General features: G+C 41.3%; 1 protein-coding gene across 1 annotated transcript; it reads right to left on the reverse strand.

The window, feature by feature from the left end:
* Window positions 1–2,055: 2,055 nt before the first annotated feature.
* On the reverse strand, window positions 2,056–16,549 carry LOC147303049 (histone-arginine methyltransferase CARM1-like). The gene is made up of 14 exons (XM_086283824.1): window positions 16,436–16,549; window positions 14,726–14,852; window positions 13,791–13,919; window positions 13,549–13,703; window positions 13,373–13,477; window positions 12,980–13,090; window positions 11,365–11,542; window positions 10,753–10,843; window positions 8,312–8,393; window positions 5,172–5,257; window positions 4,574–4,663; window positions 4,206–4,343; window positions 3,724–3,813; window positions 2,056–3,620 (listed from the first exon to the last, which is right to left on the reverse strand). The coding sequence occupies exons 1-14, from the start codon at window positions 16,496–16,498 to the stop codon at window positions 3,578–3,580; spliced, it is 1,488 nt and encodes a 495-aa protein (XP_086139950.1). The 5' UTR covers window positions 16,499–16,549; the 3' UTR covers window positions 2,056–3,577.
* Between the last annotated feature and the right edge of the window lie 1,081 nt (window positions 16,550–17,630).

Below are 17,630 nucleotides of genomic sequence, written 5' to 3' on the forward strand. Positions count from 1 at the left end.
CTACGGGTGAATGAAGGGTGCGAAGCCGAGTCTCCAGTTCAACAATCCTGGCCTCCAGAGCTGCAAATATGCTACATTTGTTACAGATATCATTACTGCTAAAGGAGGCCGAGGAGTAACTAAACATCTGACACAATCAGCAGGAAAGTGCAGGAGGGACAGGTGAAGTAGCCATGGTGCTAACGAGTCGGCTACGAGTTAAGCTAAGCTAAGCTAGCGAAACAGTACAGAGACAGAGAGTGAATACTTTGGCTATAAGTTAGGTAGTGAGTACACAGAAAGTGTGCTTCGGATGACGCACGTGAAGATTATACTATGAAAAAAGAAGTTATCTAAAAGTTTTTAATTAAATTGCTAAGCAGATAAGCTACTCAGAAACACCACTGTGTTTGAGCAGGAACAGGAAGTGATACTCTACCGCAGAGTGAGCGAACACCAAGTGACAGTCAACTTAATGCTTTATTGTTCAGGAAAAAAACCTCATACATCAGCTTGAAAACTATAATTCTTATGCAGTAAGTGTGGTGTGTATTAACAACATATAGAAAGCACTGTATAAAGATTTAAAATATCATGTCACATTTGACCTCTTCTCTGGAGTTGAAAGATCTAGGGTCAACGTGATAAAAGTCCTATATAAAGCTATTTAAAGCTGTTTGTCTTTGTTTGTATTGACAACATATAGGCATATAAGGTAGTTTATACATGGAGATTTTGAAGATCAACTTACTTTCTACCACAGCATGCAGAGGTTACCTGCACTGGATCTCCATCTCAGGAGAAGTGCTTTTGTTTTAAATAAATGTAATTTCATACACAGACAAAAAATATCTTATTTATTTATAAACAGAAAGGGTCTCCCAAGGCAAATTGATCCTGGGTGAGGGGCCAGACAAAGAGCAGTTCAGTTGACCCCTAAGGAAAGAATAAAATCAAGGGACCAGTGTATCTTGCCTTGCAAAGCGTTACCAGGGCCCTACCCTGGAGCCAGGCCTTGGGATGGAGCTCAAGGGAGAGGGTCTGGTGGTCAGGTTAGCCCATGGGTCCTGGCTGGGCACAGCCTGAAGAAACATCCTACTGGGAGACTTCAACACTAAACATGGACAGCAACAGTGAAGATGGTGGAGCAGACCTGCCTGATCTGAACCCGAGTGGTTTTCTTACTTTTGTGAATAACAAGGACCATGTTCGAACACAGGGGTGTCCATAAGGGCATGAGACACCAAGATGCCCTAGGTCGCAGGTCCCGATGTCTGATCTTTGTAATCATATCATTGGATTTGTGCCCACATGTTCTGTACATTTGGGTGAAGTGAGGATCTGAGCTTTCAACTGATTGCCAGGTGGTCAGTTGCATCAGGTTTCAGAGAAGGAAGCTAGACAAAGCTGGTATGCCTAAATATATAGTGAGGGTGCTCTGGTAACACCTGGAAGAGGTGCCAGTCTGCAAGATCTTCAACTCTTTCCTCTGGCAAAACGTTGACAGCATTCTGGGGGAAGTTGGGGACAAATGGACCATGTTCTACACCTCCATCGCTGAAGCAGCTGCAAGGAGCTTTGACAGCAAGGTGGTTGGTGCCTGTCATGGTTGTAATCCCCAAAACCAGATGATGGACACCAGAGCTAAAGAGAGCTGAAGATGGAGTTCTGTTGGGCTTGGTTAGCTTGTGGGATTTCAGAGGTAGCTGATGTACAAGTGCAACATGGCGCAGGTGGGGAAAGCAGTGCTGCCCTTACATGGTTGTGCAGTAGAGGTGGGGTGGTGCTGACTTCAACTGGGGATATAGTTGGGCAGTGGAAGGAATATTTCAAGGACCTCCTCAATCTCACAGACACGCCTTCTGTAGAGGAAGCAGAGTCTAGTGACAAGGGGAAGACCCGCCCATCACTGGGGACGTGATCACTGAGGTAGTTAAACAGCTCCTTGGTAGCTGGGCCCCTAGGTTTGACAAGGTTCCCCCTGAGTTCCCCAAAACCTTTGGATGTTGTAGGGCTGTCTTGGTTGACATGTCTCTGCAACATCACATAGAGATCTGGGGTGGTCATGGTCTTCAGCCAGAAAAGAGTATATAGTGCTCACTTCAGGCCAGGAATGACTTGCTGCCCCAAGTAGAGGAGTTTAACCATCTGAGGTCCAGGGTATACTTGGCTGTTTTAACTACTTTGATTTTACCTCTATATTTCACCTTTAAAAACTATTTATCTTGCCTTGTTTGGTATCAACACAACCTCACATGTCTGAATTTACAGCAATTTTTTCAATTTTGACAAATTTTATTAACACAGTTGATCTAAAATCAGACATAAAACATAAAATCAGTGTAAAAAATGTATATATTTTAGTGTAAAAACCACAAACATGTTTAATGAATTATTTTTTGTTAAAAATGAAAATAGAAATTGTACATTTTAAAAACCTATGCACAAGTTTTGCAGACAACAAAGTTATATGCAACTATTTTCCTAAAAGACATCAGGCATTTTTTTTTTTTTTGTAACCATTTAAAACAATTTACAGAACAATCAGGTGTTTTGTATCAAATAAGATGCTGCACAAATTATTTGTGCCACTCCAAAAAAATCATTTCTGTCCACCATAAGACAGAGGAGCACATAACCAGCCTGATACCTGCAGGCCTGGAAGCAGGAGGTATTTTGACACACAAAACAAAACAGACAACTACACTAAATACTAACTACACAAGACAACAGACTAACTTCACACTCCAAACACACTAAACGTCACAAACCTCTCACATTTCAAAACTTGCTATCTCGCTCTTTCCTTTGCTCTTATGCTCTTCTTCCTGCAGTAAACATTACGATAGTATTCAGGAAAAAACATTTATTTTTATCATAACTCTGGTTTTACCTGGTCTATCAACACAATTTAAAAACTGGTATATAGTTTGAAGTCCACATTTCCAACACAAGTTGAAATGGAGACTCAGGGTGGCTGCAACTTATTGCTCTGTCATCTTAAATTGGTCATGTGATTTGGATGCGCTGGCGCATCCGTGGACCCCAAAGGGTTAAATATCTTAGGGTCTTGTTCATGAGTGAGGGGAGAGGGAAACAAGAGACTGACAGAGCGATTGGGGCTATACCAGTTTGTCATAGTGTAGAAGGCTAAGCTGTCGCTTTGCTGGTCGATCTACATCCCTATCCACACCTATGGTCACAAGCTCTGGATGGTGACTGAAAGAAAAACAAGAACGCAGAAACAAGTGCCAGAAATTATTTTTTTCCAAAGGGTAGCTGGCCTCTCCCTTAGAGAGAGTGTGAGGAGTTCAGTCTTTTGAAAGGGACATGCTGGGCATGTCCCAGCAGAAGGAGGCCCCAAGAAGACCCAGGACATGCTGGGGGAGATTACATCTCTCAGCTGGCCTGGGAAAGCTTGGTGTTCCCCTGGATAAGCTGAAGGAGGTGGCTGGGAAGTGGGAGGTCTTGGAGTCTCTGCTTAGAATGCTGTCCACGTGACCCATGCCCAGATAAACAGAAGATGATGGATGGATGGATATTTATGGACATAGAACTTACATGAACTGTACAAATTGTACTCATGTTTAAATTTGGTCTACTGACAAAATGAACTTTGAAGATTTCCACTTGGGTAACTTCTGAAGTTGAAAGCAAACAAAAAGAAACAAATCAAGATTTCATGGGCAAATTTTATAGCAAAATAATTCAGCATGTATGCATTAAAGAGTAGAGAGAAGTGACCTGAAGAAAGGATTCTTGAGATCCAGGATGTTCCCAGATCTGAAGCCTGATTGGTCCACTGTAGCTGTGATGTGGATGTCATAGCTTTGTCTGGAGTGAGAAAGATAAGGGTTGGTACAAGTTGAAATCTGTAACCTGGGAAAAACTTGTTGTTGAACCTTTATTGATCCCCAACCCCACTGACCTGTCTGCGATAAGTGCCTTTATTTGCCCACAAAGGTACATAAAAAGTGATTAGGAAGGCAACTGACAGATAATTAACTGGCAAATATTGTATCATTCATATTTGTAAGTAACGAGACAGTCTGAATTAGCTGATTATGTATTTTTCTGTGAGTTTCTCTCTTTTCTTGTGAAAACGTGTCCAACTGGCAACTCGAGCACTTTAAGCACCTGTGGAACTAAAGCAGGGTATTAAAGCTCCTTTGCTTTTCCCTCTTTGCCCTATTGATAATGCAGTCCTATGGACAGCACAGCTGTACCTGTTGTTAGCAGCCAGTTGGACTGTCCCAGACAAAGTCTGTCCAAGCTTGGCAAAGAGCGGCGTCTGAAGTAGACATCTGACCTGGAACCAGCGGGTCAGAGGCTCTGTGGGAGCAGTGGAGAACCATACTGTGGCCCTACAAAGAGAGTGAGAGAGATCACCTCCATACTGAACGGCTTCAGGTGAATATACCTATTGAGGGGGACATGGCTTAATATTTTGTTTGTCAGATCAAAATTTTCTGTGTGCTTGAATAATCAAAGTTTTTCTGTTGCTATAACATATTTTCGTTCCATGCATCCTTCCATTTGGTCTGCATTGAAAATCCTTCATTAAATCTTAGAAAGAAAGCATTGGATTACTTACTTGGATCCCAGGTAGGCCACATCAAACCAGAAGGCAAGTCCATGGATCAGACCAGACTGGAGCAGAGTAAACACAAAGGGAATCTCTATTCTGTAAACACAGATTTTGTTTTTCAATTTTCATCAAATAGTTAAAAACATTATAAGAAAAGTGTTGCACACAAAGGTTTTGGCATCCAGTGTTCGTTAATATGTCATTAACTTGTGTTTTTCTCAAACTGTTTGGACTATCTAGCATCACCTTACTTTCCAACCAGAAAAAGTAAAACATTAAGTGGTAACATATGTAAAGTATAATAAAGTATTAAATCATAAAGTAAGTCAATAATTCAACTTTGAACATTAAAAAAATGAAATGGCAAAGCTATCATTTATAGCACACTATAACAAAACCAACAGGAATTCTTAGAGTTAATTGATGTACGCTGTGTTTTTACTCAGGTGTGACTCGTTTATTTATATAACCACTCATCTGTTTTCTGCCTATAAGTACATTCCAGTCACATCTTAAATCATCAATAATGTGACATAATCACTGCATAGATGAGGTGTAGATACAATGTTTCTGATCAGGCAACAAATATGATTCAGTGTATAACCTGAGTAAATCCTCTTCTTTAGCTTCCATGAAATTGATGCAGTGCTTGACAGACCTGGCCATCAGGATATGAACATCAAATGTGTCCTGGAACAAACGTTTAAATTTATTACAAGCTTTTGATAAGAGTATAAAATTTAGGAGGAAAAAGAAACTGCGAAAGCAACAATGCCAATTATCACACAGAGTGATGACAAATTAAAAGAGCACACATTAAAAAATGTCACAGTAAGTGTTCGTCCACAGCGGCTCCAGGGCTCCTTTGCACTGATTCTCTGTCCCTTTAGGCTGGAACTTGAACTTCTGGCTCTGTGGACGCATTCGTCCAAAAGACATTTCCTTGTTTTCCTGTTTTGATGTCATGCACAGAGAGTGCTCAGTTGTGTTGAGGAACATATTATTCATGGTCCTGGGTGAGTTCACGCAGCATTTTGCATCACTTTGATGTTTTTGTTTTAAATAGAAAAGCTTATTGTGGTTGCTGCTTTGTGTAATGTTTATAATAACTTCAGGAAGTCCTTAGTGTATTTAGTTCTCAGTTCCTAGTTTCCTTAGCTTTATTCCTTGTTTTGTGTCCTTCCTTCTGGTGACAGTTCTCTTGTATTAAGTTTATGAATATGTGTTTTCCCTCTTCAGTTTTCACTCCTCCTGCTTTATTTTGTGTTTGTTTTGTGTACCTTGCCTTCAGCTCCCTTTGTCAGACCGCCAGTTTACCTTCCCCTCATGCAATGTTGCCTCTAATGTTTCACGTGTCTGAACGAACACAAACTCCCTGAGCGTCTCTTGGACCGCTGTGAGCAACAGCAGACGTGTGCACTGTAGTCACGCCAGCATCCGATCCATCCAAGTCACATGTTTATTAAAGTAATCAAATTACAGCATTTATGTTAGACGACTTCTAATTAACTGCTTTATCCCACTTACAATGAAAATTTAAAAGAATCTTGTTCCTGACCTGTAGCATGTTAACACTGTTGGAAGTAAAAATAACTTGAACTCCAATTTTGAAAACACAACTTTCTTTTTTAAATAAAGCTCTGACTGTATTATGAGTCTGTGGTCTGGGAGAGAGTCTGTAACTCTGTCTGCAAATACAGTAAATAATGACCAATGTTGGGTAATTAACTATATAGTTACTTCTTCAAAAAAGTAACTGAGTTTTGCAAACAACAAAGTTTTGCAGCTGTTTACCTAAAAATGCAGCCAAGGTGTTTTTAAACAAACATTTCAAACTATTTACAGAACAATCAGCTGTTCTGCATCTAATCTGATGCCACACAGATTATTTGTTTCACTCCAAAAATAATTTGTGTCCACTATGAGATGAAGAAGAACAACAGCCTGATACCTGCAGGCCTGACAGCAGCAGATGTGTCACTGCTGTAACACCTGTAACACTCAGCAGGCGCCTCATTGTTCTGACACACAACAACACTACTGACTACACTATTGACTACACTACACACTGACTACACACTAACTACACACTAACTACACACTGACTACACACTCACTACACACTGACTACACACTAACTACACACTAATTACACAAGATTTGTGCTAAACGTCGCAAATCTCTCACATCTCAAACACGCCGTCACTCCTAAAACTTCCCCCTCCCTAAACAACTAAAGGCCATGTTGCCATATAATTTTTTGATTGGTCCACATGGTACATTTTTCCACCAATAGGAAAGGCTGGGAGTTTTGTCTTTGCTCACAGGCTTTCGAGCGTTTTCCTTATAAAACGCCGTTTTTACCGTTTCTTGCTGCAGTAAATATAAACAACGACAGTATTCAGGAAGAAAAACAAACATTGCAGATATTTTATCATAACTCTGGTTTTACGTGGCCGATCAACACAATTTACAAACTGGTATAAAGTCCACACTTTGTCCGTCAGTTGTTCGTCTGTCCTGCTCACATCTCCAATGGTTGTACACGTTGTCATTAACGTGGCTTCACTCCACATCAGCCGCTTTGCTAAAACACCGGTGTCGCACATAAGGACGCTGTCATAGCCTGTCAGCGACGTTGATTAGCTGCATATATACGAATGTGAATCACATCATTGGCTGGACTATGGGATAAGGTGGCATCGTTCTGATCCCATACGGGAGCAGCCAGTCACTGACTAACACTGCAGAACAGAATTGTTAAAGTATTTATTTTAATTTCAATTCAGGTTAGATTTTTCATCTGTGCGCAGAGACCGTGCCTGCAATTGTGCTGGACTCCACAATTCTGACAATATTATGTACATCATTTTGATCAAAACCATCCAATGAGCCCTCAATAAAACAGCTTTATCTTTTGTTTTTATCATAACATGATGAGGAAGACAATCAAAACAACTGGGAACTGTTCTGCAGTCAATTGAAAAAACTAATCACATGTTCCCGGTCATGCTGACCACATTATTCCCTGCCTGGTTTAGACTGTTCAGTAAAACTCATGATGGTCTCTGGGTTCAAGCCAATGACCCATCTGTGAGAACAATTTTCATTGCTAAAAGTGGAGTCAGTTTAACACAGAATTTGGCATTGATGACCATACAACCCTGAGCATGATTGACCTTGTCCAAACTCAAATGCTAAATACGATCAGGCCTGGTTAGTACTCGAATCGAAAAGTACTTTGATGCCATGATCCAACCGCCATAGGCAGAATCTGGACTCAGTGCTCATGGACTGTCTCTGACACCTCCCATTATATGAAACTTCACCTTCAATTTAGAGATGGTACTAGGCCTCACTTGAAACAATGCTGCTACTTGATTTTGCAGAAGACCAAATTGTAGTTGCCAGATCAGCCAAATGTGTCATGCTTGGATAAGATATCTATTGACTGTTGAAACGGGGTCCATGCTAACAGGTCCTGATAATCAGGCACCAGTCAGCCACCTGATCATCAGCTCTACCAGAAGCTCAAAACAAGAGTCAATCATACAACAAGCTGACTGGAAATGGTAGCGCAGATTTGGCACGTTTTTCATGGGTGCAACCCACTAATACATTTTCCTTACAAATGTGGCACCATCTAAGATCACAAATATCCTTAGTTTTTGTGCTGAGTTTAATGTTCATTACACATTTTCTATTCATCTACGTGTATGTTTTGTATCATACAGTGCACCATACCACTATAGGCTGCCTGAATAACTCTTCCACCGCAGCATTGTGAAGAGCACTCAGGTTCACGCCATAGAAGCTCCTCTGCTGCCTGAAGGGAAACATGTAAAGAGCAGAGATCAAGTTATTTGCAGTCGACCGATTGGCACAACTGGTGGTTAACACCGTACCTGTAATTTTACCCCTCAGTTTCTAAATGCGCTCAGATTGCAACTTAATTAGTCTGAGCAAAATATTTAACAATAGCTTATATATACTGTGGTGTGAAAAAATGTTTGCCCTCTTCCTTTTTTCCCATTTAGATAAAACATAACAAAAGTAAACACAACATGCAGTTTGTGAATGAAGGTGTAAAACAATCTGCATCTACAACCTACAAAAGTAATTACCCCCCCTAAACCTAACGAGTGGTTGGGCCACGATTAGCACCAACAACAGTAGTCAGATGTTTGTCATAACTGGCAATGAGTGTTTTAGAGTGGAATTTAGACCCACTCATCTTTGCAGAATTGATGTAATTCAGCCACGCTGCAGGGTATTTTTAAGGTCGTGCCACAGCATGTCAGTCGGATTCAGGTCAGGATTTTGGATGGATGAAGAAAAACAAAATGAAGACTTTGGAGGGGTCTAGTCAGAGGTGGACTTGCTGATGTGTTTGGATCGTTATCCTGCTGTAGAGCTCAGGGTGACGAGCAGATGGTCGGACATTCTCCTTCAGGATGTTCTGGTAGACATTCATGGTTCCGTTTACCACGGCCAGTCTTCCAGGTCTCGCAGCAGCAAAACCTCCCCAGACCAGACCCCCCAGGGCCATGAAGGTTTTGATTTTTTTTCCCCTTAATAATAAACGCCTTCATTTTGTGTTCACTTGTGTTAACTTTGTCTAATATTTAAGTTTGTTGGATCAGAAATGTGTATGAGAAATACACAACCCCCACCCCCCAAAAAACAGGAAATCATGCAGAACTTCAGAGAATAATTAATGTTATTGTAAATGTGATTACAAAGATTAAAATTGTCAGATGTCTTTCTTCTACTGCTGAAAAGTGAGGGAAGTAGAAACTGATGGAAAACGTTTACAGTTTACATTCATTCCTCAGTACCGACGGAGCCTGACCTGCACATAGTGGTAAAGCAGTGAGGGGAAGAGAGCATAGCAGCACTCACATACACACACATGGTGGCATGCATGCATGCACATGCAAACTCCAAAACAGAGGTGGTATTGTTTGCAGGCTGAACACGTCAAAGGCATGGAAGCGATCGTCACCAGAGCTGTATTTTAAATGAAGTCAGAAGTCTTAAAAACATGTTCTGTGAACTGGCCAAAGCATGCTGGCACATACGAGCGGTGATCAGGCCTGAGAGCCCAGTAATTAGGGCTGTATCCACATGAGTCAGGTGCTCAGAGTCCCCTGTATGACCTCTGGTCTAGTATGCATGCCGTTTTCCACTTTGTCCAACATCACATCAAACAAATGAATGACAAATGTTATAAAAACAAGAAAGGCATGCTGTCTCATCATAAAAGTTCTTTCTGTTCCTTTTTTGTTGTGTTTCTTCAAAGTATATTTCTCCCTGTGTTAACATGAAATGATGGGTCCAGGTGATCAGAAATATTCCTGCCTTAGCTTAAAAATCAGAAGGTCAAGACTAGGGTCCAGTTGTGTTTCAGAGAATAAGGTTTAAATACTATTTTGAGAAAACGATTCTATTTGGGAATTTGTGCTAATATGCAGATTACAGTTGTTGTTTCAAGATAAACTGCCATGGATACTACACCCTCACGCCTTATGTAGATGATTAGCCGTCTTGTGATAGAACATACGTCCTTTATTGCACGAGGGTGGAACCGTTGATAACCTTGCATCTGTGCATCACCAGCCATTTCAATTTGTACAAATCCACTCGTCCTATTTGTGAGGTTGACCAAATGGAGCTTTTTGCACCATCTGATTAACCACACTGTGTCTCTGTGCAAAAAGATCATTTCCTTCCTTGCTACTAAAACCGATTTCACTCACTCAGAGGGTACAGCAATATTACTTTCTATGTGTTATTTAGATTTTTTTTGTGTGCCTTGCATTTGGTTTTATTTCCCCTTCTGTCTCGTTGGTCCGGTTCAGTTCACCAGTGCATTGTTTTCCCAGCTGAGTTGCTTCTCTCTAATCACCTCCTGTGCATATTTAAGCCCTCAGTTTGACATGTTTTTCCCTCGTTTGCACCCTACTATATGTCCCGTACCTCTTCAGCTTCTGACTTTTTCCTGCTTTCTTTATGGACTTCGACTGATACAAAAAAACCCAAATCCATTTTGGTTTGTATGAGTCAGGACTGGACTAAATGTTTCACAGCCTGACTGTCAAACGCGCGAGATATAAAAAGGAGCCAGTGTGTTCGTGTCCCCGGGAATAGAGTTATGTCTGTGCATCTGTGCGTGAGTGACAGACCAGAAATTGGCCCGTGCGTAGTGCTCAAAGTACAGCTGGTCATCACTGAAAGGAGCCACGTGAATGTCTCCATAGGAGGGAAACATCACACCTGGAAATTGAGAGAAGTGGATAATAATAGAAAGGCAGAGAAAATGAATAAGTGAAAGACAAAAACGCTAACAGAGGAAGATATAGTCGCTCCTGTTCCACTGCAGAATGTCGGGGCAGGCTCAAGGTGCAGTTTCATAAAACTGCTTCAGCCAATGAGCTGCTGTCACCATAAAATCGAACCAAACCTCGTCAGCAGAGGAAATCAAGATTTCACTGCATTGCTGTTTATTACTTCCACCATTAGAGTGACAGCAGCAGTTTTCATTTGTTATTCCTCTCACGTAAAGAAAATGCACCGAGCTGAAGAGCTGAACTAATCAGTCCAGCCCTGCTCAGTACTTTTTGAGGTGCCACTTGGAACAAAGTACCTTCTTACTCAGAACAAAGAGAATTCCTGCAGTTGGAACTCAATTAAAGGTGTTCTTTTTCTCAGTGTTTTTAATCACATCCATAGTGGCTTATACAAATGATGCCTCGTTACATTAAAACATAGTTTAACCTCAATATCTGGATTCCTACCATTGGGTTTGAGCCATCTCCTGGCAAACAAGAAGTTCTCCATGAGCCTTTCGTTAACTAACATATAACCCATGGGCTCAGAGATGATGACATCCACCATGTCAGGAAGATTGACCTGCTCCATCTCCCCCTCAAAGACCCTGATGTGCTCAGAGAGACGGTTATCCTCCACCAGGATCTGAACAGGAGACAGAAAATATCTCCTGCGTTAAACAACTCACTGTAAGACTGCACGACTATTAAAGAATATTAACTTCACTCCATAGCACCAGGACACTGTCCCACATACTATACTGTACTGTGCAACACTCTGGAAACATGTTAGCAGACGTTCCTATTTTGTCTTATGTTTGTATCCCAGTCATTATCAATCTGTTTCATAATAAGTAATCATTTTAGCCATTGTGAACCCCGCTTTTTAGAGAAGTTTGTCTCCAAATAAACTTTCATGTTTATGAGAAATAGTTTTCTCAAGTTTTTAACAGGACTTTAGCTAGGGTTTATTAAACTCATTTGACTCAGGAATGGACTTTTGTAGTCTAAAGCCTGCAGTACTAAAGTACTTTAGCCTACAAGCTACAGTTGCTTGTGTGGCAAGATCTGAAAACTGCTGTTCACAAACGCTGCCCATCTAATCTGACTGAGCTGGAGCTGTTTCAAAGAAGAATGGGCAAAGATTTCAGTCTGTAGATGTGCAAAGCTGGTAGAGACAGACCCTAAAAGTCTGGCAGCTGGAACTGCAGCAAAAGGTGGTTCTACAAAGTGTTGACTCAGGGGGCTGAATAATTACACACACCCCACTTTGCAGTTATTTATTTGTAAAACATGTTTGGAGTCATGTCTGATGTTCGTTCCACTTCTCACGTGTGCACCACTTTGTGTTGGTCTTTCACGTGGAAGTCCAATAAAACTGATTCATGTTTGTGGCTGTAATGTGACAAAATGTGGGAAAGTTCAAGGGGCCGAATACTTTTGCAAACCACTGTACATGCCAATATGTAATTACCAGTCCACCTAACACGAATGTCTTCTAACTGTGGTAGGATGGCAGAATATTTGGAGCAAATCCATGCAGACACAAAGGAAGAATGCACACACAGAAAGTCTCCTGTTGTTAAAGTTTGCATTACTTATTTAACCCAAAGAGTTTTTACAAATAGCTGTTCCTGTCTGTGTTTAAAAAGCACTTTTGCATGACAGTAGTATTGTTTCAGTTACGAATGTATCATTTCCAGCACTGGTGTAAGTCTGTACTGTGTGCTTCAGCTTTCTGCAGCCCCTATCCTACTAAACTCTTGGCCACATGTTGAAGCAATCCATTAACTCCTGAGAATGCCACGCTCTGCATCTCATGTATGTGCCCTATGTGCTTGCACGCATGACTCTGGTCTCACTTAAGACTTTATCAAAGCCAAAATGCATGTAGACTGTAATCCAGGCCCTTCATGTCTTTAGCTCTTACACACCAAAACTTCAAATTATGCTTGTAGGTTAGTTAGAGAATGCTAAACAATGGCTTCATTATTGCAAGAAAGGTTTTCAAATATAAACAAAGAGTTAAACCTGCACAGTTAAGGAAAACAATATAAACGGTAAAAGAATGAACCACGCTGACCTGTGTATACTTGGCCATAGGGCTGGACTCAACAGCATACACTCTGGCAGCCCCTGCCTGCACTGCAAAAAAAGACAGAATACCAGAACCACAGCCCACATCCAGAACCACCTACAGAGACAAGAAAGCATGCAGACGCCAAGTCAAACTTCCCATAGAATAAAGACAAAGTGAAAACCTCAGACCAAAAGTGAAAAGGAAAAGAACTGAAAGTGTCACAAAGCAAAAACTGTAGACAGCTTTTCAGCAAGAGCACAAGCTTTTATATGGAAAACAATAAGAAACCAGGAAATGGGAAAACACGTTTCACAGCAGTGAAATAGGTAAACTGTACAGACCTTATAGACATAATTAAGGAACGTGCTATAACACTATCCATTCATAGAAGTGCACCTTGTCTCTGAAGTCAGCCTCATTGACTAAAATGGCTTTCTGATAGGTGGCGTTCCTCAAGTAGTCCTGAAGCAGGCTCTGCTGCTGGGTCAGACAGCTGTGGAACTGCAAACACGCAGAAGCATTAAACCATGTTCGAGTGTCAAATTTAAGGTTCGAATTCTTGGTTCGCTTACCTGGTAGCACTGTGCAGGGTTCTTTTCAATCCTTCTGTTAAACATTGTTGGTCCTCTCTCTGCATCCTTATTGCCTCCCTGATGTACTTCAATCCAACCTTTCCCCTTCTCTTCATTTTCCTCGGTCTTCAGTAATCTCTGGAAGTTCTGCATATCTAAAGAGTCAAAGACAAGTTTCTTTCAGCAGTCTACAAATCAGAACTTCTCATGGTAGGAATTATTATAGAATATACTCTACAAACCAGCTGGAGTTTTGAATTGCAGCAGAAGACTGAAGTTGTTGTTGTTGGTGACTAAGAAGGACTGACCTCCGACCTGGCAGCAGTCCATCTCCTCGGAAACAGTGAACTGGAAAACCAATGCTTCGTTGGCTGTAAACACGTTCCACACATAAAGAGGACACTTAAAAACAGTAAGATTTGTATCCACAGAGTTTTTAAGTGCCAAACGTCACCGAGATCAGCAGCTGTGAGTCATTTAAAGAACACGTCATAGCAACTGCATTGACACCAGACATGGTGCAGTATTCAGCTTCTTCAGATCATGACACCTCCCCTCTGGCACTGTACAGAAGCAGGGGCGACCTCGTGAATCAGTACCAGAGGGGAGGATGGAAGTCAACTGACTAATGTGTGGCGCAAGGTTTTGCTGGCCATTCACTGTACAAGGTCTGTGCTGGTCTTGCCTTTTCACTTGTTCACCATGAAGGCTGCTGTAAGGGCTTCTAGGTGACTCGGGATTAGGAAGAATGATTCATTAGATGAAAGCCGGAGTATGATCAACACTGGCTGGGCCACCTACGTGAGCTTGAAAGACCCCAAAACCCATAAAGACCTCAGAAACATCACTGAGGAAAACTAAATACAAGACAGAGCGACGTATTTCCATGAAAACTTTACTTAAACAAAAAACATAAACTGCTAATGCTACCCACTCACATGCAAAGTGTTACAGCCAACGTGTGACCCACTGGGACACAAACTTCCATACAAGAGCAGTAAAGTTAGGTCAGAACTAACCACCTTCTATTGCCAGATGATATTCACTATAAATACATATATACATACTTTCAATTACTAACTGGCTTTCTGTTATTGCTGCCGCTAACCACTGGTCTAAGCAAACATAGTGTGTTTGTATAGTTGTGTATGTGTTTTGCTTTTCCTTGCGTACTTACCATCCTGCACAGTTACCTGCTGAGCTTCCTGTCCTGTGGTGAGATGAAGAGTGAGTTCTTGGTCGTTTCTCTGTCCGCACACATTCATATGCTGGCCTCTGCTCACCTCTCCTTGAACCTGCTCCTCCTTCAGAAGCCAACCACAGCAAAGTGTTCAGCTCTGTCTTCCAAATCTTAAGTTTGCCTACAAGCGAACTGCATTATGTATAACTGCATTATTAGTTATGGAGCAGAATTTGCTAACTGCAGAGAAAAAACAATACCTATCTTGCACGGACAAAACTATATAAAGTTTTTGCTTTTGTTCACTGGATAAATTCTCAACACAGCAATTTCAGTGATGGGAAATGTCATGGTGGGAATTTCCACTTTCAAATTGAAGGCTGAGCTGGTCGTTCTGATGCTACTGACTTGGCCAATGCAATCCCTACAGTGAAGCATGGTGGTGCGGCATCATACTGTGGGAATGTTTGTTTTTGCTGCAAAAACAGGGAAGACTCGTCAGTGAGTGGTCCCAGAACCCAGGCTTCAGTCAAATGTTCATGTGATGCCAGAGCTACAGGGACACGCCCAAAAAGTACTGCAGTCCTTTGCCCTCCAGCCATCCTTTGAACAGTTTTGGGTTTAACTTGACCAAAATTCCAGATAGCTGCTGTGCTATGCACTAATTGGGCGATCGTGGCTCAAGAGTTGGGAGTTCGCCTTGTAATCGGAAGGTTGCCGGTTCGAGCCCCGACAGTCTCGGTCGTTGTGTCCTTGGGCAAGACACTTCACTCGTTGCCTACTGGTGGTGGTCAGAGGGCCCGGTGGCGCCAGTGTCCGGCAGCCTCGCCTCTGTCAGTGCGCCCCAGGGTGGCTGTGGCTACAATGTAGCTTCATCACCAGTGTGTGAATGGGTGGATGACTGGATATGTAAAGCGCTTTGGGGTCCTTAGGGACTAGTAAAGCGCTATATAAATACAGGCCATTTAATCAGCCTTTATTGATAGCTATCAGAATGGCGTCGATCATGGCACTAACATGTGAACACGCCTCTCCTAACCCGGCCTTACAGCCCATATTGCACCAACCCCTGCTTCTCCACAGTAACACAGGCTGCCAGGCTCATTTAAACTGTAGGAATGATTTACCTGACACCGGGAAAAATACTCTGTCGACCTTACTGTTATAAAGCGACATTAATATGACAAATTAACACTACTGGAATTTTCAGGCCCTATACTGTAAATGTTCAAGTCAACAGGATGTAAGACTTATGTGCATCTGTTAGTTTAACCTTGCTTTAACAATGAACAGTTTCTTCTTCTTCAGCCTAACTGCAAAAAGGTGACAAAGCCTCTGCTGACTTTTACAGATGACTGTAGACACAAATACTTCGACGACTCTCCAGACCTCCTTTGTACATACTGATGAGGGTTTGAACCAAAACTTTCACTGATTTTCATTTCAGTTCTTGTGTAATTGTTCTTCTTAACAGCTCAATAATAAATAAAAAGGCATGTTTTTTAGAATTATACACAGCTGATCCTACGTTCTCAACAGCAGCAGCCTGTTTGCTTTCACTTCCACAGCAACAGCATTCATGCAGAATTACAGCTACAGTAGCCAATGCCAGTGCATGCAAAACACTTTATTGGAGGTGAAAGAGTGCACCTCTGTCACCTCCAATATCACCTCTTTATGTGTATCCACGCATGCTTCAGCTCTCACCTTTTCCTGCAGAGTGAAGACCCTGACAGAGAAAGCCAGTGAATGATCACTTCTCGTCTCCATTTTTCAGTGTAAAAGGAAGCTGCTCTTTGGAAAGAGAGAAAAAGGGAGGAGGAGGCACAGAAGGAATGGAAGAAAGAGGGAGGAGGGATGAATGCAGGGAGTCCAGCAGGGAAAATAAATTACGTAGAAATCCAGAACTAACCAACTAACATAACATCGGAGCAGTAGCCTCGCTGGCTCAGTTGTACATTGTGGTATAGCTCCCAAAGAAAAAACGAAAGTCTGCATTTAGTATTCCAGAAGTAACTTACTGGAATACTGGAATACTGCATTCAGTATTCCAGTATCAATCGTGTATTGTAACGTCGAGGTGTTAGATCAGCGTTTCAGTCTCAGTACAGCTACACCCTGCAGCTGAGCTGGAGCACAAACAGTGTTTCAAAGAGAAGAATTGTTTTCTCACACTGGTGTTAACATTAGGTCAGTGGAACTTTACATTATCGACAGGTTCAGAAGTGGATTATTTGCTGTTTGTTCTTGTATTTGGATCGATACTTGATACGTTTAAGATTTGGACAAACGCGCACTGAAAGTGTATTTGTGCTCTGCTCTTTAAAATTCTGTTGACATGAATCATTACTGTTGCATCTTTATAAAACAAACAAATATGATTTATGGTGACTTGACAATAGTGAAAATAGTCTTCTTACATTTTTAAATTAATCAAATAAACTGTTAAAACTCTTTATTAGTATGATTAAAATTATTATGTTGATGTGTTTGTGACATTTTCATTGACTAATCACAGTGTAAGTAAATCCTGGTCTTCTCACTCAGAGTACAAATGTTGGTGTAAAACTACTCTCTGGGACCTGATAGTTTTATAATTTATCGTGAGCAGATGTAGTTTTTTTACAGTGCTTGCAAAGAATAAACTATTTAATTAATTAGCCCAGTGTCATTTGGGGACGATATAAACCATTAAAATCTTGATACTTGCACAATATCAACAATATCCAAAGACCTTACTCTGAAACACCAAAGGTTTTGTACACAAGTTACTCAGACATGTTCAATTCACTTCAATTCAATTTACACAGTGCCAAATCACAACAACAGTCACCTCAAGGCGCTTTATATTGTAAGGTAGATCCTACATTAATAGATACAGAGAAAAACCCAACAATCATAT

This window comes from Aulonocara sp. 'chitande type north' Nkhata Bay, linkage group LG23 (assembly GCF_057382095.1).
Source record: "Aulonocara sp. 'chitande type north' Nkhata Bay isolate Kocher_YH1m ecotype deep benthic linkage group LG23, A_spYH_male_GT1.1, whole genome shotgun sequence".
In the NCBI taxonomy this organism is placed as follows: domain Eukaryota; kingdom Metazoa; phylum Chordata; class Actinopteri; order Cichliformes; family Cichlidae; genus Aulonocara; species Aulonocara sp. 'chitande type north' Nkhata Bay.

Bases quoted from the DNA above. Each gene is read 5' to 3' on its own strand.
- LOC147303049 (XM_086283824.1), bottom strand. From the start codon at position 16,498: ATGGAGACGAGAAGTGATCATTCACTGGCTTTCTCTGTCAGGGTCTTC. The intron at 8,394-10,752 runs GTCTGTCACTCA...GTTTCCCTTCAG, and splicing joins TACGCACGGGCCAATTTCTG to GCAGCAGAGGAGCTTCTATG. The intron at 3,814-4,205 runs GTACAGCTGTGC...TTCTCACTCCAG, and splicing joins CAACTGGCTGCTAACAACAG to ACAAAGCTATGACATCCACA.